Consider the following 26,489-nt stretch of genomic DNA (forward strand, 5'->3'; position numbering starts at 1 on the left):
TTATCAATTTCCATCTCCCTATTAATTAACATCATCGATTTACGATACAAAGCGATACGATACACATACACATGGATGTAACGTTATTTCAGTGGGGCACGCGTCGATAAATAAACGACGGCCGATCGATAAGACTCGTGATTTATTCTTTGTTACGAGGGGGATTGGAGATAATCGATGGAACGTAAGGACGAGTGTTAACCTTTTGCGCTCGCCATATAATCCTACATTTTGTTATTACACGTATGTTTACATAGTAAGATAACCTTCTTAAATATAAAGTTGGAGAATGACACGTGTTTCTCTCGTTGGTTTGATAACAGAGAGGGGGATAATTGACCGATTTTATGTTTCGAACGATCGCAAGATCCCACGTGTGTGTCCCGAACAGGATATTCCGGTTCGACGAAGAGGCGGGGATTAAGGAGGGTGACCGAAACGAGGAAATTGTCACTTTCAGCTATTTTCGTTGACTTCGCCACCGGCTTGACTTTCCAACTTAAATCTAATTCAACTTCCAATCTCAACTTGCGCTCGGTTTTCAACGAGGCGCCAAGTTCTCGGCGAACTGTGCGCGAAGCGGCACAGAAAATTGTTTTAATCTTCTTTCCCGGCCAGATTTCCCTCCCCGGCTTCCTCGAGAGGAAAGAAGCGTGACTTACATTCGTGAAAAAGAAAAGGGAAAAAAAAAAAAAAGCAAGGAAAGCGGTAAGCAGCGAAAAGTACCGAGAATCTTTTGTTCCGTTCGTCTTTCATTGAAGCCTGTAAAAAAAAAAAAAGTCTTCAAGAGGAATGCTACCTGTTGTACCTTACCTTTCACCTCTGGCGAAATTTCATCCCGTTCCTTCTCGTCCCCCGTTATCACAGTTGAAATCTCTCCTCCTCGTCTTTGAAATTATCACGGTTGAAACCTGCCTCGACCTCCTCCCTCTATCTTCCCGTATTAATTGCCCGTTTAAGAAACGACGAAGGTACAAACCACGAAAGGGGGAAAAACGAATTCAATTCCTTTTCCCTTTCAACCCGATCTTTTCAACCTCGTCTCATCATCGCGCGAGCGGAGAATTAATCTCGCGCGTGCATAAAAACCTCTCGAGGATTCGACGAGATTCGAGATCGAGAAGCGAATTCCTCCTCGTTGAGGAGAGCACGAACAATCCTTTCTAGGACTGCGTTATTTATTCAAAGCAGGCCGCCTGAATTTTTCCCGCTGGAGCGTGAGGATTCGTAAAAAGCAGGCCGTGAAAGATAGGCGAGATTTTTCTCTCCCTCGATTTCGAGGGACGGATCTTTGGCCACCCCGTAACTCGGCGAACATCCTCGCAAGAGGAGGAGGAGGATGCGATGTCGGAGGGCGCGAAACGGGACACGGTCGAGCGAGAGGAGAGGCGGCCCCGTTAAAATCGATAACTCGATTTTCCGCGCATAGGACGGGCATCGTCGGCCGTGAGCGAATTAATTTCCGACCGTGCAAATTTCGTTATAACCGCGGACAATGCGGAGAGGAAGGCCGATGATATAATTGATCGCGCTTCTATCCGCGGATCAATCGATCACAATGGGCCGGCTAACGAGCGGATCGCGATCGACCCGTGTTTCGCCTTTTTCCGCTCGACGCGATTCCACGCGTGCCAGCCGGAATTTCCCAGCCGGCCCTATTCCTAGGGAAACGCGTCACGTGTCACGCTTTAATTGGGAACGAGCGGATCCCGATCAGAATTCGAATTCGGGGGAGGAGGGGCGTGGAAAATGGAAACGCGACAATTCGATCGTTTAAACGTTCGCGCGATCATTCACCAATCCTTGGTTACAATTAAACTTTTCCTTCTCCTCGAATCATTGTAGAGATCAAATACGTGGAAATTTTCTGAAACGGTGGAAAAGAATGAATGAAGAGGAAGGGAGAAAATTCGATCTCGAAGGGGTTAAAGAGGCACGGATTCGCGAAATGGCGTGGAGCGGCGAAAAAAAATTCGATAGTAGCGTGTAAAAAATAGAGGAGGGGAATAATTGCGGGGCGGGCGGGATTGCGATGGGAATTGGGCACGTAGGACGTTGGAGAGGCGGGCCGCGCAACTCTGGCCGCGATGCAATAATAACAATAACGGGACGATCGCACTAACAATCGCGAGGACGGTGATGACGGCGATAATAAAGCCTCGCCACGGGACAATCGAATCTCTCGAGTGGAGGAGGGGCGGGATGATTCGATCCGATACACGCGTTCGGATCGATCACCAATTTCTCTCCCCAACTTCGATTCCCGAAATTCGAACCTCTTCTTTCGCGCCTGAGAAGAAGAAGAAGAAGAAGAAGAAGAAGAAGAAGAAGAAGAAGAAGAAGAAGAAGAAAAAGTTCCTTCAAGAAAAGGAAACGAGCGGATTTCGCTATCGCGAGAAAAAAGAAAGAAAAATAGCTGCGATATCGATATCGATACCCACGTCCCTTCCCCGCACGTTTCTCCCTCGTCACCTCGTCGTTTATTTGAATTTTAAATTTGAAAATTTGAATTCAACTTCCCCCACCCCATACATTTTTTATCGCTTTAAACGATATCCGGACACGTCCAATCATCGTCCGGACCGGCCAATTTTTTTAACCGCCAGATCGACAAACAATTTTCCCTCCCCTCTTCTTTTTTTAAACTTTACCAAAGCCACGCAATGCAAATTTTGTCCCTCGTTTTTTTGTCCTTCCCCCCTGTCCCCGCTGCCCTTATTGTGCCAGAGCACGTTTAAAAATAGGGAGGAGGTCGTTGACGCGTCGTTGTTTTTTTTTTTTTTAATTCCGCAATATTCCGAGAAATTTAATTTTCATACGCGGTATTGAAAGCGCGGTTGTTCCGGGCGCCGGTTAATTTGCAGGGCGATCAACTGAATTTTTCGCGACGGTCAGGCGGCGAAAATCGGCCAATGGAAAATGCATTATATTTGCTTTATTTATCGCGCGGTCAGATCGATTTATTTTGCATATATCGAAAAGCCGGAGCGTTTTGTTCGCGCCTGTCGCTCGACTAAGAGGCGGCGGCCTTTTGCTCGCCTCCGTGTACAACACGGGGTCATGAATTTTTCAACAACACGCGTCGCATTTTCCACGCGCCGCGTGGATAACGTTCGATCCAACGTTTCGATCCTTCCTCTTTCATCTTCCGATCCTCGACATCTTTAAATATGCACCGTGTTTACGATTCTTCTCTCTTTTCTCTTTTCTCCGATTCTTCCGCATCGTTACATTCCCTTCCTAAACGCGAAAGGATAAATTATTCAAACTTTAACTTTTTCGTACTCGAAACAAAGTATTCGCGCAACCTCGTCGTTCGCACGCGATCTCTCCAACAATCGATTCTCCCTTCCTTCCTTCTACCCTTCTCGCTTTGTAACGAGCGGTGCCACCACTCGTAATAAAAAGAATTTAATCAGATCGATCTTGTACACATCGTTGTCACTATCGTCGTTATCGTTACTCCACGTTTCCAATTTAACGTCTCGGCAGAGAGGTTGCTTAAGCCTCGAGGGTAATTGCAAGGATTGAAATATGCAGGGGTCCACGACACCGTGTCGCGGAACCGTGCGCACGTAGAAATTCGCGCGACGGATCGATCGGTTGATAATTAGGTCTCCTGGGTGCGGAAGCAATCATGGAACAGGCCTTAAGTATCGTCTGCTCGAGATTCAGGCCGGAGTTACAGCACTCTGGGAACCATCATCGGGAAGGATGGTAATTGTGGAACTTAAAGGGAGGAGAAAGAGGAAAATTTCGTCCGACGAACGTATTTATTACGCGTGAAAGTGTCGAGATATTAAACGCCACGTGTAACGTTGGCCGGATAAATAAATTTGTCCGGCAATCTCTGGCGCGTTGATTGGGCAGCCCGTTGTTTCTTCCTTTCTCTCCTCCCTGTCCCCGATGATTGACACAGTTGGATCACGATAGATACGACGCCACGAATTTCGAGTAATTGGATCTCGCGAGTATTAGCGAGAGGGATGGCTGAGTCGCGTTGCTTGGTCACGGTCCCTGCAGATATCCACTGTTGTCAACACATGTGCCATTGTTGGCCTAACTTCGGGAACAGAGACGTCGAGTAGCATGTTGCATCGGCCGAGATCGATGCAACGATCGAGCGTTTGTTGCTCGATACCACCGTGTTATTGACTCGATCGCATCTCTTCCCTTTTCCCCAGGATTTGACAAACCTGTTTCAATCGAAAAGGCGACGTTTAAACGACAATCGAACCGTTAGAGGAGAGGGGATCATCGGGTGCAAGTTTGAATTGGCGCGTTCCAATTAACAAGGCAACGAGTTGGCAAGCAGCTATCTGCATATTTACACGCGTCTCATCGTTTAAATCAGTCGGGCGCAATCCGTGTACAATCGTATTTCCTTGAAACATTCCTCAACGTTTGGATCGAGCCGAGAGATTTAACACGTCAGAGATTGGAATAATCTACTTTTCGATAATAATAATTTCTTCTTACGACGCGAATTGGGTGTATATTCGAAATGGAACGATCACGTTAACGTTTGGAAAGTTTAAACGGAGGTAATCGTGGAAATTTTAATCGATCGAGGATCTGTTTTCCGTTGAAAAACGATCGTGAAACTATCACGATATCGGGAACGAGAAAGTACTCTATGGAGTACTAAGGTTGCGCCGGATTATCATTCGCGCTTATATACGCGTGCACTTAACGCTTGCAATTTTTAATTACGCTCCCTCGCAGAATCCGCCAGAGTGGGGCGAGTTTTACGATAATTTGCGGCTATAATTCGTCCCGAACCAACATTCACAGGAATTCTATGTTATTCTCCTTTCTTCTTCTTCTTCTTCTTCTTCTTCTTCCTCCTTCTCTTTCTTTCTTTTTTTTTTTTATCGTAAAAACCGTAGTACATTGTTCTCCCGATAGTAATTAAACGCTCCCGACGAAACGAAGAACCACAAAAATTCGTGGTTGCCGGAATATATATTCCAGGGGAGGACAAGGGGATGTAAATCTAGGAAAGGAGGGAAGGAAAAATCAATGGCCTCTCTTTCCTTTCGACGGCGCACCGATTAAAGTAAATCTGCGCTTTTATTTCTATAGGTAAGTAATTTCGATGGAGAGAGGGAGTTTTTTTCGTCGACGAAACAAATACGGTTGGGGGGAAAAACGGATCGAAACAATGACGATCCATTTGAGAGCAAAATTCTGGAAAATCGTCCCTCCGGAGAGTGACGAGAGACACTCGCGTCCTCGAGGAGGAGGAGGAGGAAGGAAAGGAGAATTCGATCGCACCACCATTCCTTTCACCCATCCTTTTATTGGCTGGAAGTTAATGCATTTCGATGGTAAAGATTCCCCTCCGGATCGAGCCACCAGTTTGGAAATATTGGCGGGAGAGGGAGCATGTTCCAGCTGATAAGCGACGCTTTGTGCCGCGATAAGTCGAACGTGAAGCAGGAGAAATCGGTCGGCCGCGTCGATTCCCGCTCCACACGCGAGTCTTCTTTCGCGTAAACCGCCAATCGAAAGGTCACGGGCCATCTATTGCGACTGTACGAATCTCCACAGCATCATTCGATGGTTTTGCAATTTCCATTCGACTGGAATCCGAATACCAATCTCGCGAACCGTGTTTCCCTTTAATCGTATCGATGGAACGAATATATATATATATGTTTCCATAAAGCGCGTTGCGTAATTCCTTTAATCGATTTAATGGATTCGCTCTTTCCCCGATAAAACATCGAGCCGATCTTTGCTGAAATTGATAAATCGACGAATATAAATTCACGGGAACTTTTACGATGGAAAAGAGTTGGCTTCAAACCATTCAAGTTCGCTGGCAGACAAAACTTGGTTTTTGCCTGGCTTTCTTTTCCCAATTCCGGAGCAGGGATGTTAAAATCCGCGGAAAAGAATGGCGGAGAGGAAAAGGGTGGTTTAAACGTTTATCGGAGGAGGACACGTGTGACGAGGAATGGAATCTCCTCCATCTGCGAGGCCGACAGCGTGGAGAGGTTGGAGGGAATCGTTCGAGATAAAGAAACGAGGTAGCCAGGCTCGTAACCCAGATGCGTCGTGTTTTATTGGCCCGTTACGCGGCCAGGCAAGGGTGGAGATGGAGACGGCTTCTCGCGTGCTCCCTTCCTCTCTTTCTCTCCTGAAATCCGAGCAAGCCTGCCAAGATCCCGAATAAATTCACCCTCTCCGCGATTTTTCCTCTTTTCTCGCCACCGAAACCTCCTCTTTTGGCCTTTTAATCGAGCCCGAAACTTCCCTCCTCGCCGTTTATTCAAGCAACACGTGTTTAGGTAACTTGGATCTCGAGATGAAGAATAGCTCGGATGATCGAGAGAAATTGAAAAAAAAAAAAAAAATTAATTCCACTGCAGAATTGCAGTGGTGGACAGGAGGAGGGCGATCGTCCGGCGATAATTTGAATTATTTGGTTGGCGCGGATCGTTCACCAATGCGGAAGGTGCGCGGACACGGTTTCAAGGTCACCGACACCTGTCCATTCCGCCGCATACCGGCTGCTTACCAACCTGTCCAGCCACTTTCTCCGTTTCCCCGCAGCTGATATTATGCCCGCACAGAGCCAACCGAGCGTGCTCGCCTCGTTATGCATTTTTCAACGCGGGGCGAGCGAGCCGCCCTTGACTCCCTCCTCCTCCTCCTCCTCCTCGCCCGACTAACAACCCCAGTCGCCTTCCTTCCTTTTCCTTTCTCCCCTCCCATTCCACGGAGAGCGTTAATTTTTCGCCCGCATCGCGTATTAAAAAAATGTACACTCGAGCCCCAAGAAGGTTTAACGAACCTTCTCCGTATGCCGTTTTCGTTGTCCACGCCAATTTTTGCCGTTTCTTCTTTCTTGCTCGAAGGGAACGCATACACGCTGGTTCGGATGCTGGATCGGATCGAGTACGAAACCGAGAGAGGGTGAAATCCTCCGTATCTTCCCTCCCCCCCCCCTCGCGCATCGCGGATTTTTCACCACGTTGACCCGAGGCACGAGGAAGGGAAGATGGCCGAAAAAACTGGAAAAACACGTCTTTCGACTTTGCCGTGTATCCATGCGGGGGGGAGAGGGGTGGAAACAAGGGCTGGCGAGCCTTTCCGCCCCTCGCGCGGTCGCCTAAGCGGCTTTTTGCGGGACGAACCGTTTCGTCCCGCACCATTCCGAGAAATATGGGATCTCTGTTCGAGCGTTGGGATCGTGCTAATTGAACTAAACAAAAAAAAAAAAAAAAAAAAAAAAGAAGAAAGAAAAAGTAAAACGAATATAAAAAGAAGAGGCGATTGTGAAAGTGTTAATCATTACGATCGAGGAGAGATTAATTTAGGGAGAACGGAAATTGAAATTCGGCGAAATGTCAAATTCGCGAATCGGAACACGTCGATTATTCTTCCGTTTCGACGCGTGGCAACCTCCTTATATATATATATATATATATAGAGAGAGAGAGAGATTTGTTTAAACGGGGAATCGAATTAGCACGCACGGGGGGATAGTCAAAGGAATCACCGTCAAACAGGCCCTCTCCCCCCTCCCTTCGGAGTCACTTTGTCGTCGGGGAATCCACCGCCAAGAGGCAGAGAGCGGAGATAATCTGGAAATTCGATTTCGAAATTTCCCCATCCCCACGGAAGCGGGCCAAGATCGTGCCACGTTTGCGGTTTTCGTCCTCTGCAAGGATGTATATCACGGCCGGTATAATCGAGTCGGACGGTTCGTTCCGGCGAGATTGAATTAGAGAGAGCTCGCGCTCGCTCTCTCTCTCTCTCTCTCTCCCCCTCCCTCCTCTCAGATCTTGTCGCTTCCTCCCTGACGGATTAAGATGGAACCGCGTTGGACGCGTAAAAATGGATGGACCTCCCTCCTTCCCCTTCGTTGGGGACCAAGGGAGAAGGAACAGCAGCGCGGGGAGGGGACAAAGGCTTTCGATCTCGGCTAAGTAACGAACCCCGCTTTATCCGAAAAACCGCGCGAATAATTCGAACAAAGCGAGACCCGGTTGAGAAATATTTACCGACGAATTCGGGAAGATCAGGAGCAGTTGTAGAGAGAAAGAGAGAGAGAGAGAGAAAGTGTACGTGCGCGCGCGTTCAATTCCGGTTAAGAGATCGCTTTTCCATTCGCCTAAAAGGTTCGAAAATATCGTTACCGGGAATCGTTTTAAGAGGGCTTTGCCTTTGAACCGGCCATAATTGCTCCACGCTCGTAAATTTCCACGAAGCGTACGCGCGCGAGGACAACGTTAATGATTCTCGGATCGCGCGGTTAATGTCGAGCCTTTTGAAACGGGGGAGGAGGGGAAGACGAGGAGGAGAGGAAGCGAGAAAAGGGAAGGAAAGGATATCGAAGGGGGAGAGGCATAAGCCACCCCTACCTCTATCCATTTCTATTTTCTGCCTCTCGGAGAAGTTATCGGGCCGGATGAGGTCTGCGCTTAGAAGAAGGGGGGCTGGAGAAGAAGAGCCGGGCTGGAATAGAGCCCCGCCATCCGTGCTCTTATTATATCGATGGCATCAACCCGGCCTGGAAAAGCCCCTGAAATATTTTCACGATTTTCCGACAAAGCGTCCCGCCGTTTCGCGCCAAAGTGCTCGCGAATAGTCTCATTTTTAACAAGGGACGCGAGGAGGAGGAGGGCGGTGTCGCCGGGGGCGCGTTCTCGATCGTTCGAGAGGATTTAACGCCCTATCTTTCCCCAAGATAAAATTTTCACCAAGCTCGCCACCAACCCTGCGTGTTGTTCCTTTTTTCAAAATTTTTTCATCCCGATTTCTCCTCCTCGTTCGAGAGAACAAACGCGAGAAATTGTTGAAAGGAGAAGATTTACCGGTCCGATTAAACCAGATCGCGAAAGAAACTTCTCTCCTACGTACTGGATGTGTATATATATATATATATATAGAGAGAAAGAGAGAGAGAGAGAGAGAGAGAGAGAAAGGAATCGGATTCCGGGAGGGTGGTCTATTTACCGAAGACGAAGGAGCGGAAGAAGCGGAACGGTTAACCGACAGAGCGATATTTGTTTCCAACCGACCGATCCTCCAATTCCTCGCTACACGATTCGTTACGCCTGTCGCCACCCGGTGTGTCTACCGCACACTACCCTCGTAATTCCCTTGTATGATGTAGACGGAGGAGGGAAAGCTCGCGGGAAAACGAGGCGAATGTTTGCTCGAGGTTCGCGAAACTTGCTTCTCCCTCGTTAGTTGGCCATTTACTTCGCGGCTTCCCTCCATTTCCTCCTCCTTCTCCTCGTCGAAAATTGAAATTGATCTCGAGCTCGAACCGATTAACGAGCCACGCAAACGTTTTTCTCGAATCTACTCTCCGCGTCGATGGCTCCTCCAGTTTAACTTTCGGCTCACAACTTCAACAACCGAGCCGAGTTATCGAGGGAAGGCAAACTCTTCCATTTTCTTCCCTCCGATTTTCCAGCCAAGCTTCCAAACAGACGAATGCTCTCGAGAGAGGGGAGAAGAGTATGGAGTATCTCGTTGTTTTTTTTTTTAAATAACAACAATCGCATGCGAGTTGGCGCTCGTTGCCAATGCAATTTCGGGCGTAGCTGGACGTTTGCCCCGCTAAGCGGCAATACGAGCGGCCATAGGGGCACAGAATTTTTCATTCGTTAAGACGTAAAGAGAGAGAGAGAGAGAGAGAGAGAGGAGTTGTCATCCGTCGGTCGAGAGATCGTCCATTTCAGCATTCACACGCTGTTTCCCAACCGTTACCGCGTCTCGTAAAGTTGCGAAAACGGAATGTTTTGTTGAGCTTAAGAACTCTCCTCTCCTCCAACAACGAAATGCTCGAATCACGGGAAAACCCGTACCAATTCCACTTCTTCGCGTTAACTTTTCCTCTCCCTACGAATAAAAATCGATAGGGCCGAAGAAGTAACCGATTCTAATTTCCGGCGCAACTTTTTGCAATAGCGTTCTCGTTTAGCCACGGAATTTCCCCTCGAAGCGAAATTTTCCATCTCGCAGCGTTTTCGAGCCGAGATCCGGATCGTTCGAAATTACCTTACCGGCGGTGGCGGTCGCCCGGGAAATCCGCGAATCTCCCCGCTTCCTCCTCCTTCTCCTTCATCCGTTATCCGTTTTACCAATCTCGGTCCCGATATCGGGGCAAAGAAAACGCTAATTGCGCGACTAATTGCGAAGACGGTGAGCACAGCGCGTCGGGGGCCGGGTGTATCTCGCATGACAAACGTAATTGCACGGTAACGGAGAGACAATTAACTGCTCCATTCTCGCGGACAAATGGTCCCGCATTACCGGTGCTCTCCCTCACGTACACGGGCGAACACGGAACGGGCGGTGGTGCACACACGGTGGTGGATGCGCGTTATTTAAACGTTTATTTATTATACGCGGTCCAAGCTTCGCCTATGCAAATCCACCGACGGTGGATTATGCATTCCATGCATAAATTATAAACGCGAAGACCAGTTTTCCAGTTTGGTCGAACGGTGTCCCCCTCCCTCCGACGTCTCTTGCTTCGACGTCGTTTCTTCCCTTTTCGAATATAATGTACGGCCAAAGGGAATACGATTCTTTGAGAGGAGAATTATATTTCGACCGAAAAATAATATCTGGCCGGTATTCACGATACCCGTGAAATAAATCTTTCGATCTCGATCTTTCATTATCGCGATAAGATTCGTACAAACAAGACGGTGGTATCTACCTTACCTCTTTGGTCGTTATCGGTTGTTACAAGGTTCGTTAAACGGTGTAGATAAGAGTGTAAATAAAGTGGCGATTACCTTTGTACCGATTGGCAACAGCTTGGCAACATTTTTTTTAAACGCGTTGCAAAAAACGTTTTCCCTCGATCGGAAAAAAATCGCGTTAAACCGCCCTAACGTTTTGCATACGAAGCGACGTTAATGGATCCCTTTGAACCGCGTTTAATTCTCCTCCTGGTAAAAAAAAAAAAAAAAAAAAAAAAGAGAGAAGGAAGAAGAGTCGGCGGAGTATGGTTAATTTGGCCTTTTGAGCGACAATTACACGGTGGACGGTGATTTTTTTTTTTTCCTCGGTGGACGTGGACGGATTGCAGCCGCGTCGAAGTAATGAAAAATGGAGGGGGACAGGGTTTAACAAACGCCAATTAAAATGAAAATAGCCACGGTGTAGCGCGAAATAAACAGGGCGAGGAGGGGACCGTTTATAATTTCACCGTGCTTTTCCGCGGCCATCGGCCATGAATGTTTCATGAGCCATGCTGGAAACGTTCGAATCAGAAGCAGATGCCGCCGAGGAAAAGATCAACTGGGTCGCGACCCGTGCGAAACCGTGGTTCAGGTGGAAAAGGGGGAGGGAAAGAAAAAGATGCAATCGTTGGAAAAATTTGTTAAAATATCTTTTCTTCCAATTTTCGGGATAAATCCTCTCTCTCTCTCTCTCTCGCGATATTTTTTTACTATTTTATAGTAAAAGGGATGGAATAAAGATTCAAAGATCGGCCAAAATGGAAAAAAAATATCAGAGAGGAAAAGAGATTGAATCTGGCGTGCAAAAGCGACCAACCGTTCCATCTTTCCGGAATCTGTCGCGCGCGACAGCTTTACCCGATCATCGAGAGCTTTTGCTTTTTTTCCCTTCCCTTTTTTCCACCCCTCCCCGCTGATGAACCTCTGACTAAAAGCAGAAAAATGCAGAGCGGGCGGAGACAGCTGGTGGGAAAAGAGATCGAGAGAGAAAGAAAAAAAAAAAAAAAGGAAGCTAATACGCTGGCACGTGAAAATCAGCGCGATCGTTTGACGTGGAAAATCGTCAAAGGGAAACGACAACTTTCCCCCGCGTTACATTAAAGCTACATTACTGCAGTTACCCGAGCTTTTTTCCTCTCTCTACCTTCGGGGCCTCGTCTCGTTCTCCGTCGAGCAAAGCCAAAGAAGAGGGAGAGAAAGAGAGGACGTGGCGGGAGAAAAGCTCGTAAAAAGGAAAGAAAGGAGGACGCGTTCGGAGAGAGAAAAAGACTCTTTCCCCCTTCTTTCTCGCGGCAAAGAAGCGCGATGGTCTTCGACATCGATCGTGAAAATCGAGGATGAGAAATCGATGAGATCTTCGTCTTAAGATCTTACGCAAACAACGACGACCACGAGACGAAGTTTCGTCTTTTTAAATGTTATTCCATCGATAGATTAATATCGCGGGTAACTTTATCGCGACTCGAAAACGAGGGCCGATATCGAGTTAACGTTTATATACACTCGTGCCTTCTCTCCCGGCTCGATATTACCCACTCCAAGTTAGCCGTGTGTTTACGTTAACGAGAGAGGAACAACCCCCTCGAGGAGTTTGTTCCGCGAATCACCCCTCCAAGGCCACCTTCTCTCCTTATCCTTGCAATTTATACGCACGGTGGTCGAAAGAAACGAAAGAAACCTACCTACGGAAGAAGAATTTAACCAATCCGGGAGAAAGTTTGTCCCGAAGTCACCGACTGCTATACCCGCTTCCTGAATCAATAATTCCTAAAGGGTACTTCCTCGTTCCATCGGTCCCCGCTTATTTGTCCACACCCACACTCGACCCAGTCTGCTCGCTCCCCTTTTGCCACCAACGAACACAGAGAAAGAGAGAAAGAAAGAAAGGAAGAAAAAAAGAAAAAGGGGGAGAGGCATATCGTTTTCACCGACATTCGGTCGACGCTGTTCTTTTCGGCCGCGAGGGGTGAAAATTACGGGCGGGTCGCGACACGAGAGTCCTCGATAGTCCTCGATGGGTGAGGGGGAGTTTCTGCTGAATTGACCATTAGCGTGGTTATTAGGTGGGTCGAGGGGGGTACACACATATATATATGTGTGTGTGAAGGAGGAGGAGGAAGGCTTTAGAATCGTTAAAGCGCTTACGCTAGAGAGGCTCTCTTTCTCTCGCTCTCTCCAGAGCAGACATGCGTGCGGGATACTCGCTAAGTGGTCCATTCAACGCTGCCTAACGGAATACATTACAGGAAGTAGCAGTTAAAAAACCTTTCCCCTCTCAAAGACCCCCGCTATCCTATTCGTCTTTCGACTCACGGGACGTAATTCTTGCTCGTTAAGTGGAGTTATTACATCTTTCTATATATATATAATCTGAATTACGGATGGCACGCGTTCGAGATATGGATCCTGGATGACACGAGTGTTCGACGAAATGGACGGGGGACAGAAAGCTTTTTTTTCCTCTTTTCTTTTTACGAAAGTTGTTGGAAAGTTGTCCGTTACCTTGCGGAGCATCTCCTCGAGCGACTCCATGTCCAGGGCGGAGTTGTTGTTCTCCGTGCGCACTGGTTGAACCATTTGTCACAGTTTCTCTCGTCACAGCCGCTCGCTTCCTGATCGCACACTGTTCCTCACTCGCGCTCGTTCCTTTCCCGGAAACTTACTCTCTACGCGTCTTCACAACTCTCTTGCATCGCGCTTTTCGCTTTCACGCGATCTCGCATCGAGCACCGATTTCTATTCCTTATTGAACCTCGTTTCCAACTAAGCGAATTTCCCTCCTAAGCGAACGAACGTACGCGGCTACTTGGAATTCTACAAACTTTTCGATAAGTCTCAAGGACAAAAGAATCGACTAATCGGTCGCGATAGAAGTCTCTCTTTCGCAAACAAGTATCGTCGGCCTGCTATCGTCCAAAGAAACTATCGTCTCATTTCTCTCCCCGAGTTTCCATTGTGCCTGCTTAGAATCTCGTCGAGAACCCCTTTAAAGAACCTTCGAAATTCTTCGAAAGTTGGAAAATCTGTCGATCACGGTCGGACGAGGATCGAGAAGTCCTTGTCTCCCTCCCAAGTAGGAAGGATTGATAAAAAAAAAAAAAAAAAAAGAAGAGGAATCGAGGACGGATTCGTCAGGCAATCGTCCGAATTTTACCAACCGAAACGTATAAATGAAAACAGGAGAGTTTATTATTACGCAGAAGAAAATTGCTTTCCGACTTTTCCTCGCGACGAGTGCGAAACGAAAAAGAAGCGGACTTTCTCGCGACGAGTTCTCGCTCGCGCATCGGGACGAGGACGTTGAGGGTGCTCGCACGCACCAATCGACTATTTTCGGGCGGCGGATATTTTTAAGCCCCCGTTTGGAGCACGAACGACCGATTTCCAAGAGAAAGAAGCCCTCCAAACGGAGAGAGAGAGAGAGAGAGAGAGAGAAGCGCAGTCGACGACCGATCCGAGAAAGAAAACGCGCGTCGGATGTGACGTCTCATCTCCTCCTTCTTCCCGACCATAATTAAATCCTGCCCACCGAAAAACACGTCACGGAAAATCTTTATTTTCTTCGCCCGTTTCTTCGAAAGCGTGTTTCTCTCTTTCTCTCTCTTTCTCGTGGCAACAACACGCTATCGCATCGTGGTATCGATTCGTCGAGAAACGAACGGAGAATTCTAATTTAAGAGCGGCGTAATCTTAGCGACAATTTTCATGGCTCCATCCGGGAAGATTAAACGCGAGTCAAGTATCGGGAGGCGTTAACCCCTTCTCGCGTTTCGAAAATTCGAGCGGCTCTCGAAGCCGAGAAACGCGTTTGGTTTCGAACCGTGTTACGCTCTCCACGAGTTGTTACGAGTCTCCAACGGATTTTTACAGCGGCGGATATCGTTTTCTCGCCAGTAAAAAAAAAAAAGAAAAGGAAAAAGTTTCGTGTCGTAAAGTCGATTCGAGAGATCCTTTATTTAATTTTCTCGGGGCGGAGATGTGCGTGGATCGGTTCGATCCCGAGATTTCGTTAATCGCCACGGGAGATATCTATCGTTCGCCGATTAATTTCCCGCGAGAGACGAATCCTCGTACGCGACGATACGCGATGATACTGGAAATCGCTCGGAAATGACTCGCTTTTCCTTTTTTCTTTTTCGCCTGGATGATGTTTAATCATCGGAGAGGATTTCCAACGGTTCGATCGTCCACGTGTTTGGGGAACGGGATCATTAATTCGCGGGTCAAAGCGGACAGGTATTTAATTAACCGAAACGTCAACTCGACAGGGTGATGGCGATATCCGCAAACAAGCGACGTGTTAACGTATTCCAACTATCTTCGCGAGTTTTCTCACCCCCCCCCTCCCCTCTCTCGATCCAGCTAAATCGAAATCGAAGTTGGAACATTTCCGTTTGGATGGATATCGATCGTACGAGGAAAGGGAGATCGCGTTAAAAAAGGCGAGCAACCCGTACTTTTCGCTCCATTAATCGGAAACAATCGAGAGATCTCGCGTTTCCGCCGATCCGGGGGCACACGGTTCGTCGACGTATAATAAGTGGATAGACGAGGTGAAAGGCGCGTCAAAAGCGATCGGGGGCGAAAGGTGATTCCGCTAAACCAACTTTATTTCTTTTTCTCCATTTATCGCGCTTTCGTCGGGAGAGAGAGAGAGAGAGAGCAGAGAGAGAGAGGAGTCTCGTCGCTTGCTCTTCCCACCTCTGTGTCTTCCCTCCGTCTCCCATCGCCGATCGACCGATGTTCGTTTCAGCTCTCGACACGAGCCGAGCCGACGCGTTTTATCTCGTCCCTGTGATCAAAGCTTAATTGAAAAAGGGCCGGGACCACCACCACCCCACTCGCCCCCAATGGAAACTGATACCGGCCGAATACGATCGACAATGCAGCCTTTTACCTCTCTTTCACCGCGTACGTACCAGTTTGCACAGGTATTCGCGGGGTAGCCGGTTAAATCGACGGATTAAACGCCATAGACAAAGAGAGAGAGAGAGAGAGAGGGAGGGGACGAAACTAGGAAATGGAGAACGGTTGCGCAACCGATCGACCACATCCAAGGTAATTCTCCACGGTGACCGCGTATCTCGTCCCAGATTAAACTGTCTGTTTTCATTTTTCGCGCCCGAATATGCTCTCATCTTTGCGCTCTCGTTTCTCCGTTCCCCGCGATTCCTTTTTTCCCCTTTAAACGATTAATTTTTAAATCGTTCCCCTCCTCGTCGCGTAGGATGGCGTTGCGACAACGACACCTGCCGATCCATCCACGCGCGTGGATACCAAAAGGGCTCGACGAAGGAGAGTGCTCGAAAGAGACGTCGGCTCAGCACACGCTCGGTCGAGCGCTCCCCGCTAATTGGCCGGCAACTCCGATTAATTACCAGCGCGAGAAGATCCCTCGATTTTTCTCGCGCGGCGTTTACCCGCTAATTAGTATCGTGGTGGATAATTGTGTTAGCGACAACGGGTGTTTCGGCTTCAAATCGTTCGATCATCCGAAACCTTCGAGAACGAGCTTCGAAACCTTCATTCCCTTCCATCTTCCGCAAAGGGTAAAGAAGAAAGTTAAACGCGGGGGGTAGAGAGAAAGAAACGGTTTATTGCCATCCTTAACTTGGTCGTAGAAAACTTGTACGAGATCGTAAACGAAAAGTGCAAAGATACTCGAGAGAGAGAGAGAGAGAGAGATCACTTTGGCTTCCTCTCGCATGGATACGAAAGAAAAACCTCTATTCAGCGTTACCCTTCATAACGGATCGTTTCATAAAAATAAAAACGTAAGCGGGTGCAGCCTCCTCTCCCCTCCCCTCGTGCGGAGAGGACGGCGCGCCTGTTCATCCGTAACGACCGAATATACTCTCGAATAATTCATCGAGTCGCGGATGATAACGTCTCGCGAACGGGTGAATAAATGATAGGTTGCGAAAAATGGTGCTCGATGGAGAAGGGGGGAGGGGGTCGAACGTCGATTCGGATTTGGTTGTTTCTGGTTTTCGCGCGGAATTATCGTAACCGCGCGTCAACGAAATCCGTTTAATCATATCCCGGATATCAGGGCGATTTTTAATTAAAAAACACTCTTCTCGCTCTCGTCGATCGATTTCCCACGTGAAAGCGGGAAATACGGTGTATATAATATTTAATCGCGGCGACAATTAATTACCCTTACCGAGAGTGTCTTACGATCGTCATTTCACGAGTCGATTAAACCGCGAATAAAACCGAATTAAACCGCGCTGCCACTTCTCTCCTCGATAACGGTCTACCGAACGACCGTCGCGTCGAGTGTCTTCTATTACATCCACCTTCTTCCCTCCTACAAATTCCACCCAACGATTTCGATTCGAATCGAGTCCAACACCACCGTAGATCGACGAAGGTCGAAAAATCCTTTCACCGATAACAATCGAGGCTCGAGTTTCTCGTGGTCATCTTACGATTGATCCCCGAATCGATCGACGATCGTCAACCACCACCACCACCACCACCACTTCTTCTTTTTCTTCTTCTTCTTCTTCTTCTTCTTCTTGTTCTCGATGATCGTGCACGAGTCGAGGCGACGATCCTCGCGTCACTGAGTGGCGTGAAACGAGAAGGAGCGAGACGCGTGGTGGCAAGGTCGAGCGGAAACTTCCATCCCGAGCCGCGGAAGTGTCGTCGAGAGTGTGTCGGATGCAGGAGAGGAGGGAGGGGAGGGGGGGGGGTTGGTGTTGGATAGAAAGCGGTTACGTGGGAAGCAAAGGGGAGGGGACGGTCGTCGCGTGTCCGTCGGCGCGATGATCGATCGAACGACAACGAGAGCGTTGTGCTGCTCCGGTCGCGGTTCACGGGCCACTGAGAGGGAACGTTGTGTTCGAGTCGTGCTCGAGCCACCGACAGACAGAGAGGGAGAGAGCGTGGCGTACGTCACATGCGCGTTGTAACCCCAAACAAAAACGCCCGCTGTCCTCGTCCCGCTCGCGTCTCTCTCTCTCTCTCTCTCTCTCTCTCTCTCTCCGTATTCCTCCACCATGGTGAACAACAATAACAACAGCACGCGCGCCGCACGGGGATGCAGCGGATCGGTGCAGAATACGGAATCGGGAGTTGTGCCAAACTGTGGCCGCAACCTCTTCTGCCCTCTCACCCACGCTCCCTCTTCTTTCGCGCTGACAGCCGCTCGTAATCACCTTTTTCGCGCAACTCTTGCTCGCGCCGGCTCTTTACTCCCACTTTCGAGAAAGGATTACGTAACGGATAGGAACGAGGGTGTATCGGGATCACAGGGAGGGAAAGGGAAGCTCGTGTCGAGGAGTTGCGTAACTCGCGTGTGTTTTTTCGCGATACGAGATCGTTATATCGAGAGAGGATTTAACCGGGCGTGAACCAAGTTTCTACGGCTACGTGACCGTATATACATCGCGCGAATTTTTCCAAAACACGGGGATAGACAGAGATCGATCGATCGATCGGGCTCTTTCTAACCTGTAGATATCCACAAGTGCTAGTTGCTAGCACGATCGTATCCTGTTAAATTCTTCGAGATATGTTATCGAGATCGATCGATATGGCAAACACGCGGATCCCCGTGCAATTACGTTGCTCGTTCGACTCACCTGGAACAAAAAGCGAAAAGGAAATTTTCGAGTTGGCACTTTCGATTGGAAAAAAGGAATTTCGTCCCCTCCCTTTTTGAAACACCGCAGCCGCACACGTCGTACGGTTCTCTCGTCCACGGGTTGTCGCGTAACGTTATCGTCTTGACGCCGCCCGTCACCGCAAGAAACCGATAGCGGAAGCACGAGCGACCGTTTTGATATTCGGGGCGCGGGCTGGACGGAAACGTGGCCGAGCATCTCGTCCCGTCGTGATGTCGTCAACGTGTCGCCACCACCGACTCGTGGCGACGTTTTACGAGTCGACAACGACGAGAAGCGGCTATCACGCGTGTAACCATCTTTACCCACCGCTTTTCGTCCCGCTCTTCTGTAACGCGCGCTGCTCTAATTCCCTCCAATTTCCAAAACCTCGCCTATTTTCGACCGAGCCAATTTTTTCGGCTTTTCGTTCTTCTCTCTCTCTCTCTCTCTCTCTCTCTCTCTCTCTCTCTCTCTCTCTCTCTCTCTCTCTCTCTCTCTCTCTCTCTCTCTCCAACTTTAATTCAGTTTCGCAAAAAGGGAGAAAGACGATTCTTCGCGGGGAGGGGAGAGAGAGTGTAAATTGATTTTAAGTAGTTGGAAGCGCGGGTTTGATGGTTTTTGGGGGCAAGTTTTTATTTGGGAGGGAAGGTTTTAATCGCGCAATTTCATGGGCAACTCGAGGGGGATGTTTGCAGCCGAGTTCGGAGGCAGATACGGAGATGGGCGGCAATTAATTAACGGCCGGTTTTAAAACCCGCGTAGAATGGAGTTCAGTTGCTAGGAGCCGTCCAATTGTCGATTCAACGAGATTCTCCGACAAACTTTTCACCGCGTACTCCTCTCTTTTCTTTCTTTCTTTCTTTCTCCGATTCCCGAAGAGGAGGAGGAGGAGGGTCGAAAAGTTGATATCGTTTTACGTCCGAAACTGTTCCTAGGAATTTTGTTCCATTCGCGGGATCTAGGAAGAAACACGAGCCCCATTTAGATTTCGAAACGCGTTCGAAACGGATCTAAGAATAAGACGCGTGGTCCTCGGCTTAACGGGATAACCGATTTAATTCCCCCCTCGAGCGGACCCGAATGAGCGAGACGAATGAAACATGTGCGAATCTCTTAATCGCGGAAAGGTTTAACGAGATCCGTAGACGTCGTAAATTCTCCCTTATTTCCAAATTAACGAGCGCGCTCAAACTGACCGTCGACAATATTTCCACGCCCGCAGCGAGCGTGTTGCTCGCGCACGACCAACTGGACCGGAAGCGGCTATTACGCGCCAGGAAAATTAACTCCCGCTCCCGTAACCAAGTTCCGTCGCGCGCTTTTCCACCTCTTTGTATTCCTTGTACGCGTGCCTGCCTGTCCATAGACAGATCCGATATCGAGTCGAGCGCGAGACAAATTCAAATCGAGATAATGCGCGGATGGATAGATATTCATCATTTTTGAATCCGAAACTGTAAATTCGCGCAACCCTTCTTCGTCCTCGTTCCCAGGACGACGCGTATCTCCGTCGATCGATCGCGTTTCTCCGTCCCTTGATCCTTGCGTAAAAATAGCAGCCACGTAGCTCGAGCGTGACGCGGGAAAAATGTAAATAAACACACGAAAAAAATGTAAATAAATAGAAAGGTAAACGGGCGAAAATGTAAATAAAATAGGGGGAGAGAAAAAGAGAAAATAGCGGACGGGGTAAACAAGAGGGGAAAATAAACGAATGCGATAAATCGTTTCGAGATCTTGCTTTGTCCAAGCACGAAACACAGAAACTACGGACAAAGATAGAAGAGGACGAATGTCGGGATCGTACTCGGGGCGAATCATTCGCGTTCCCGACCGTTGTCCCATCCGATTTCTTCCTCCTCCTCTCTCGTCTCCAACGTTCCTCGTCGTCGAACACGAGGAACGCGAGTCGTCTTCGCCGAAACGAGCATCGTTTTTATTAATAACGCGATATCGTTGCTTAATAAAAGATCTCGTTTCGAGGAACGCGCGTGGAAAACCTTGCGCATCGAGATCCCTCCCCCGTCGAAAGACCTCGATTAATCGATACGACGGGTTAATTAACCGACGGCGGTTTCATTAGAGGGGCTCCCGCTGACCGATGGCTATGCCGGGAATTTTCGCGAAATTCCTCCAAGAGCCTCGTGCGATGAATTTTCAGTCGAGCCGCGCCCACCCACGCCCTGCTCTCGCCTCGTCAACGAGCGCAACACCACCGTTCCCCTCTTTTTTTCCCCTTCTTTTTTTCAATTACTCGACCGCCCATGCGACACTCGCGCAATTACGACGAGTTGGCAACTGGGTCAGGAGCGTGGTTTAATCCGGTGCTCTCCTCCCAAGGAATTTCTGCGTTGGACGACAGGAGAATTCCGCGTCACCACGCTTTCGCCTCGACGCGTTTCGACAACGAACTTTCCTCTCCGATCTAATGCGCGTTTTCTCAAACTATTACTCGTCAACTGGAGAAGGAGAAGGAGGAGGAAACTGCGCGTTCTCCCTCCGCTAATTGACTCATCGGAGAAGCTACTTAACGGGGTCCAGGGTCAACGCGAGCTCGTGGCAGACGATTCGTATTACGCTCGTAGCAGAGCGATCGATGCCTTCGACGAATCGTTAACAAAAAAGGACTTTCCCCCATTATATTTTCTTTTTCTTTTTATCCTCCAAGAAGAATGGAGGTCGAACGAAAGACAAGGCGAGCGGAAGCAATAAGTTTCGATTGATACGGAAACGCGGGGAATACTCGAAATCGTTATTTTCATCGTCGGCAAGGTGAAAGAAGGGAAGAAGGATCTTCTTTTTTAAAAATTTTTTAAAGGAATTTTCGGCAAGAGACTCCGAAAACGACGGAATCAATATTTAATTCCGTCTACTTTTGGCCGCTGCCTCGACAATCGGATCAACCGAGAAGAATAGAGCGGTAAACAAGGAGGAAGGAAGGAAGGGGGAGGCGTTGCGAAAAAACGGAAAAGGGGAGCGGTGAATAGAGAAGTGGAGAAGGTTCTTCCCTTGGAAAACTCGATAAGACGCGGCGCAAAATCGCGACGAGCCAGCCGAATTCTGGCGAATCGAACGGAATCCATCGTCTTTTCCACGATTCGTACACGCGAATTCTTTCCTCCAAACTATCCGCCTCCCCCTTTCCGTTTCTCGAGAACTGTCGCACAGAACGAGTTTTTCCAAACTTTCGCCCATCCGTACGTTCCTGCATGCGGTTTCCCTTTTTTTTTTTTCAATTTTTCCACAGATTTATCGCAACTTCGATTGAAACAACATGGAGGTTGATGTATAATTAGCAACGCGCCAATAACCGGCGAGACGTCTCGTTGAATGTTTAACAGAGAAGAGAAAGGGGGGAGGGGGCTGTAGGATCGTGATTTCAAAATCTCGCGGCATAATTATCGCGGAATGTAAATGCTGCATAACGTAGTTCCATTTAGTTCGATAATTGGTGAATGCACGGACGAGGAGAGCTTTAATTAAATTTTCGCCTAACCTCGGTGAAAACGATACACGGTCCGGCGAACTTGCCCCTTTTTCTCCTCGCCACCTATTTAATCCCCCCCCGCGAAATTACACCGAATTTCGTCGTTTACACTCCTCGTATAACAAGGCGGAGCAACAGGCTTTTCCGTACAATATCCGAGATATTTAACAAATTTATTTTTCGCCGGATCGAGAAAAGAAAAAGGAGAGAGGAAGAAAAAAGAAAAAAAAAATCCATTGTTGGAAAGGCACGTGTCCGCGTTCCAGAGAGAAAAGGTTTCGCGTGGAATCCACGCGAAAAACGTGGCCGAGGAAAGCAGCCATAAATTGTCCAGGAGGGGGGGAGGAGGAAGAACGATATATCTGGAAGGTGGAAAGGTGGGGGGTAGTACGAAATCACCCTTACGCACGGTCAAACCACGAGGGTGGTGGTCTCCTCCTCGAACGGTGGATACCGATAGCCGTGCGCGTGATGAAATTTAATAACCTCCCCTCCCCTCCCGTGCCCGTCTTACAAACGATCCCGATTAATTCCTCGGATAAGCGTAATCATGAACGGCGATCGCCAACAACGAAAACGTTCACGGCGAAGAAGGGGAGGAGGTCTCGATGTTACTCCGCGTTACAAACGCAAATCTAACGGGTCGAACGAGGGGGAGAGGGAGGGTGGTGGCCGAGAAACGGTCGATAAGGGGTGTAAGATAAGCTTGGAAGGCGGCGATTTTTTTCTCGGGCGAGAGATAAGCGGGATATTATTCGGAGGCGTGAAGAAGAAGGGCGTGGAAAATTCGGCGGAAGAAACGAAGGAAGAGGAATGTTCGGCCTCGCCTTTGGAAATAGTCGATAGATCAACGATCTCCAAGCATGGCCCAATTTATCGTTATTGTTCCGTCACCTACACTAAGCGAACCCGGCCAATTCCCGGGGGAAGAGAGACGACGATGACGAATCGCGACGTTGACGTTCGCAGGATGTCGCGGGGAATTTTAAGCGTGCCGTGGATTTTAGTTGAGCGGCGCGATCGCGTACAAGGCCGGAGGCGACTCGTCGTTGCCTGATTGATCGGAATTACGCGCGGTTAATGGTTTAAGAGCATCCCTCGAGTTCCGATGCAGCGCTCTAACAAGTTACGTCGTTCCTCCGTCCGACTAATTTTGATTCGTACGAGCAATCCGATATATCGAGATATATATATATCCACTGTCTGGTCTCCTCGAGACTTCCTCGAAGAAGAATTTTATCCGGGAAAGGAGGAGTGTATCGATCGCGAGGATTCTTAATTATCGAAAGGTGTTTAGAATTTCGGGAAGAGACTCGTCTGAGTGGCTCGTTAGACGGCTTCATCGCGTCCTTTGGTTTGTAATCTCCGTCTCCGTAAAACGGGGTATAACGAGGAGAAGAGCGGCGAGGAGGACGGCGAGATCGATAGAATTAACGAGTTGGCGGGTGTACACAACCGGTGGTAATATTATCCCTCGCACGGGATCGCGCGTTTCCATGGGCTTGTTATTCCCGCCCATCGACTTCCGCTCCATCGATCCTTCTTCGCGATTCCTCCTCCCTCGCCCCTTTCGAAAAACTTTGCACGCTAGATGCTCCCCCTTCAGAGATAGCTCTCTCTGTCCTTCCTTTTTCACTTTCACTTCGCTTTCTGGAGTGACCGAATCCACCACTCGAGAAGATCGATCGATAGAAAGAGGAAAACGAATCCATCTTGGCGAATCTTCGTCGTGCTCCTAATCGATCCTGTATTTTAAAGGGAAGGAATCCCGGTTGAATTAGCGTCGAAACTCGACGAAAGGAAAGATCCGCGACGGTGAAAATCCTCCTCGAACGCATCAATCTTTGAGCGCGAGAAGAGAGGGAGGGGAGGAGGAGGAAGGGTGGATCGTGGACAAAAACTCGGTCGCCGATGAAAGGCGGGGAGGAGGGAAGGAGAGAAGGGTGTAATCAACGCGCGGGTGTCACAACGATTCGAAGAGAGAGCGATATTTCGGGAAGAAATTGCGGCTCTCCGCGGTAATTTATACTCGTCGGAATGGGCGAATGTGGCGCACAGGGCCACGACCGGAACGAACAAAAGCGGCGTGTAAATAACGGCCAACACCGAATGCTTTCCCGGATGATCGTCATTGTTCCAGCCGCAGTTACATACGTGCCGCTCGAAATGCGGCGAGCTACATGCCGAGAGAATCGGAGGGGAGCGATGAGGGACCGCCCCCGTCAACCCGTTTTCGTTCGCCGACGATTCCTCCGGCTACAATGCGAGCTTTCCCCGGATCCATCCACGCCATGCGCGCTTCGTCGTTTGAACGCCTCACGAATTAAAATCGTCACGCGGAAAAAGCTGGAGAAACGATACGCGTCTCGCGATTCATCGTTGGTTAAGTCTTGCTACGGGTAAAATGCCATTGACGTACTATGGGCGACTGTAGTCGGTCTGCACAAGATGCCGCGTATTGCACGTATGACGAGAGATAATCGGCAAAAGAAGATGGCAAATCAATTCGGAGACTTGGCTTGTTCGAAGCTTTACTTTTTTTTCAACAACAGATCCAAAGGAACTGTACTTCGAACCGGATTTTATCCCATCCCCTTAAAACGACGAAAAGAAGACGTATTGACGGTTATTATTATCGTACAATTGTATCACATCGTAATGTTCACATTGTAATGTTATTTGATTCGTAATTAAAAGTGAGCGTGGTTAGAAGTGTCGAGGATTGCAGTGAGGCGTCGTTCTCGACCACGATGCATTTTTGACGCTGTTCAGCGAGAGCCAAATGTTTCTTCATCGCGTGAAAAATCTCTTCGAATTCCCTTTCTGAAAAGATAACGTTCGATCCGATATTTAGTGGACGACGCGTTCTCGTCTTTCATCCCCCCAGGGGAACGTGCTCGCTTCTCTCCCGATAAAAACCGCATCGTGGAGTCGTCGCCGGCCCCCGAAATCCCGAGGACCGTGTATCGCGTGTAAACGACCCACGCCACCCACCTCGAAATCCGCGGTCACGCCGACATTGCGCCGGAAACTCCGCTCCCCCGGGGAATTGGCGGCGTCTGCTTTAGCGCCGGGCCCCCGTTCCCAATCCCAATGACACGCCATTCGTGTCGGTGCTAATCCGGGCTAAGGAGGTTGAACGTAGGATTGTGGCCATTAATTCGAGCAACCCCTCTACTCGGTGCCTGGCATCCCGGCCTCCGCAAACAATTCCTGAACCAGCCCCGGTTATCGGTGCGACGCCTCGTCCTCGTCGTCGATCGAGGACCATCGAACGCGGGATACGCGATCGGGGCCCATGCCAACCACTTCTCTATGTTTATTTTTGAACGCGCCACTTTTCACAGGATATCGTTCGAACGCTTACTTCCGTACGATCGATCGTTTTCGAACAGGAAATGCCGCGAGATTCGCCACTTGTTTACTACGATTCGTCTCTAAAAATACGGCCGATCAATATCGAGGGAGTTAATCCTTAGGACTCTCCAATGTAGAGTTAGACTCGGCATTATACATTGTAATTTTTAAAATAATTTAAAATGTTTAATCTTTTTTTTTCTTTTAAATATTGTAATGTAATAAATAAAGATTGAATTTGTTATATTTCGCCATTTTACACGATTAAGGGGTCGTTGTTAAAAAAAAAAAAAAAGAAAGAATTAAGGAAAGCGCAAAGTTAAAGGATGGCACGCGCTAATTCCGCGTTGAATCCCATTGGCTCGCGCTTGAGCTCGGCGATCCCGTCTTAATTCGAGCGCAAAAGAATCGAAGCGAGGGAACATCGTTCCAGCTTGAGCGGGAAAAATCCGCGTGGAATCCAGCTTGGCTGCTCATCCACCGATCGCGGAAGAAGCAGCAGCCGGAGAGGAGATGGTGGTGGCGGGGGATGATGAATTACCGGAGGAACCATCCATCATTGTCATAAACAGCGCGAAGATCGCTGTTCCGGGGAGCAACCCCGGGAGCTGCAGGCGGCCTCTTGCTAAGATAATTACCGCCATCTTCCAATAATAACCCAGCGGTGCCGCCAGTCTGTTAAGTATTATCGGCCGGACTTCATTCGCCCAACTGTATAACTAGATGGGGACAGGGAATCGATCTCGTCGCACTTCTCGTCGCGTGAATTTTCTCCCAATTCCTGCCCAACTTTCCAACTCTTTCTCTCGATCGATTCAAAACTATTTCGCCGTTCCTTTCGCTACTATAGTCGCTCTGCATAAGATGCCACCGAAATACCAGGGGCCACTATAGTCGCACTCAATAAGATGCCACCAAGATACTCTACGGACGACTATAATCGCTCTGCATAAAATGAGGTATTATGGATGACTATAGTCGCTCTGCATAAGATGCCACCGAGATACCAGGAGCCACTATAGTCGCTCTGAATAAGATGCCACTGAGATACTTTACGGACGACTATAATCGCTCTGCATAAGATGAGGTACTATGGATGACTATAGTCGCTCTGCATAAGATGCCACCGAGATACCACGGGCCACTATAGTCGCTCTGCATAAGATGCCATCGAGATACCAAGGGCCACTATAGTCGCTCTGAATAAGATGCCACCGAGATACTCTACGGACGACTATAATCGTTCTGCATAAGATGAGGCACTATGGATGACTATAGTCGCTCTGCATAAGATGCCACCGAGATACTCTA

At 48.7% G+C, this 26,489-nt stretch overlaps 1 protein-coding gene across 8 annotated transcripts in view; it reads right to left on the minus strand.

The window, feature by feature from the left end:
• Positions 1-26,489, minus strand: part of LOC100870484 (uncharacterized protein CG43867) — a 74,296-nt gene that overhangs the window by 19,381 nt on the left and 28,426 nt on the right. Inside the window, exons 1-2 of one of the 8 annotated variants that reach the window (XM_086917121.1) lie at positions 16,885-17,551; positions 13,221-13,532 (exon numbers count right to left, since the gene is read on the minus strand). The exons of 6 other annotated variants lie outside the window; for them this stretch is intronic. In XM_086917121.1, coding sequence (XP_086773247.1) covers positions 13,221-13,295 — 75 coding nt within the window. In that variant the 5' untranslated portion in view covers positions 13,296-13,532; positions 16,885-17,551. Of the gene's footprint in view, positions 1-13,220; positions 14,638-16,884; positions 17,552-26,489 lie in introns of those variants that run through there. One more of the 8 variants, XM_086917120.1, reaches the window with a different exon arrangement.

The sequence above is a fragment of the Apis florea genome, unplaced genomic scaffold, assembly GCF_048593485.1.
Source record: "Apis florea isolate Af1SG1 unplaced genomic scaffold, ASM4859348v1 contig_3813_pilon, whole genome shotgun sequence".
Classification (NCBI taxonomy): domain Eukaryota; kingdom Metazoa; phylum Arthropoda; class Insecta; order Hymenoptera; family Apidae; genus Apis; species Apis florea.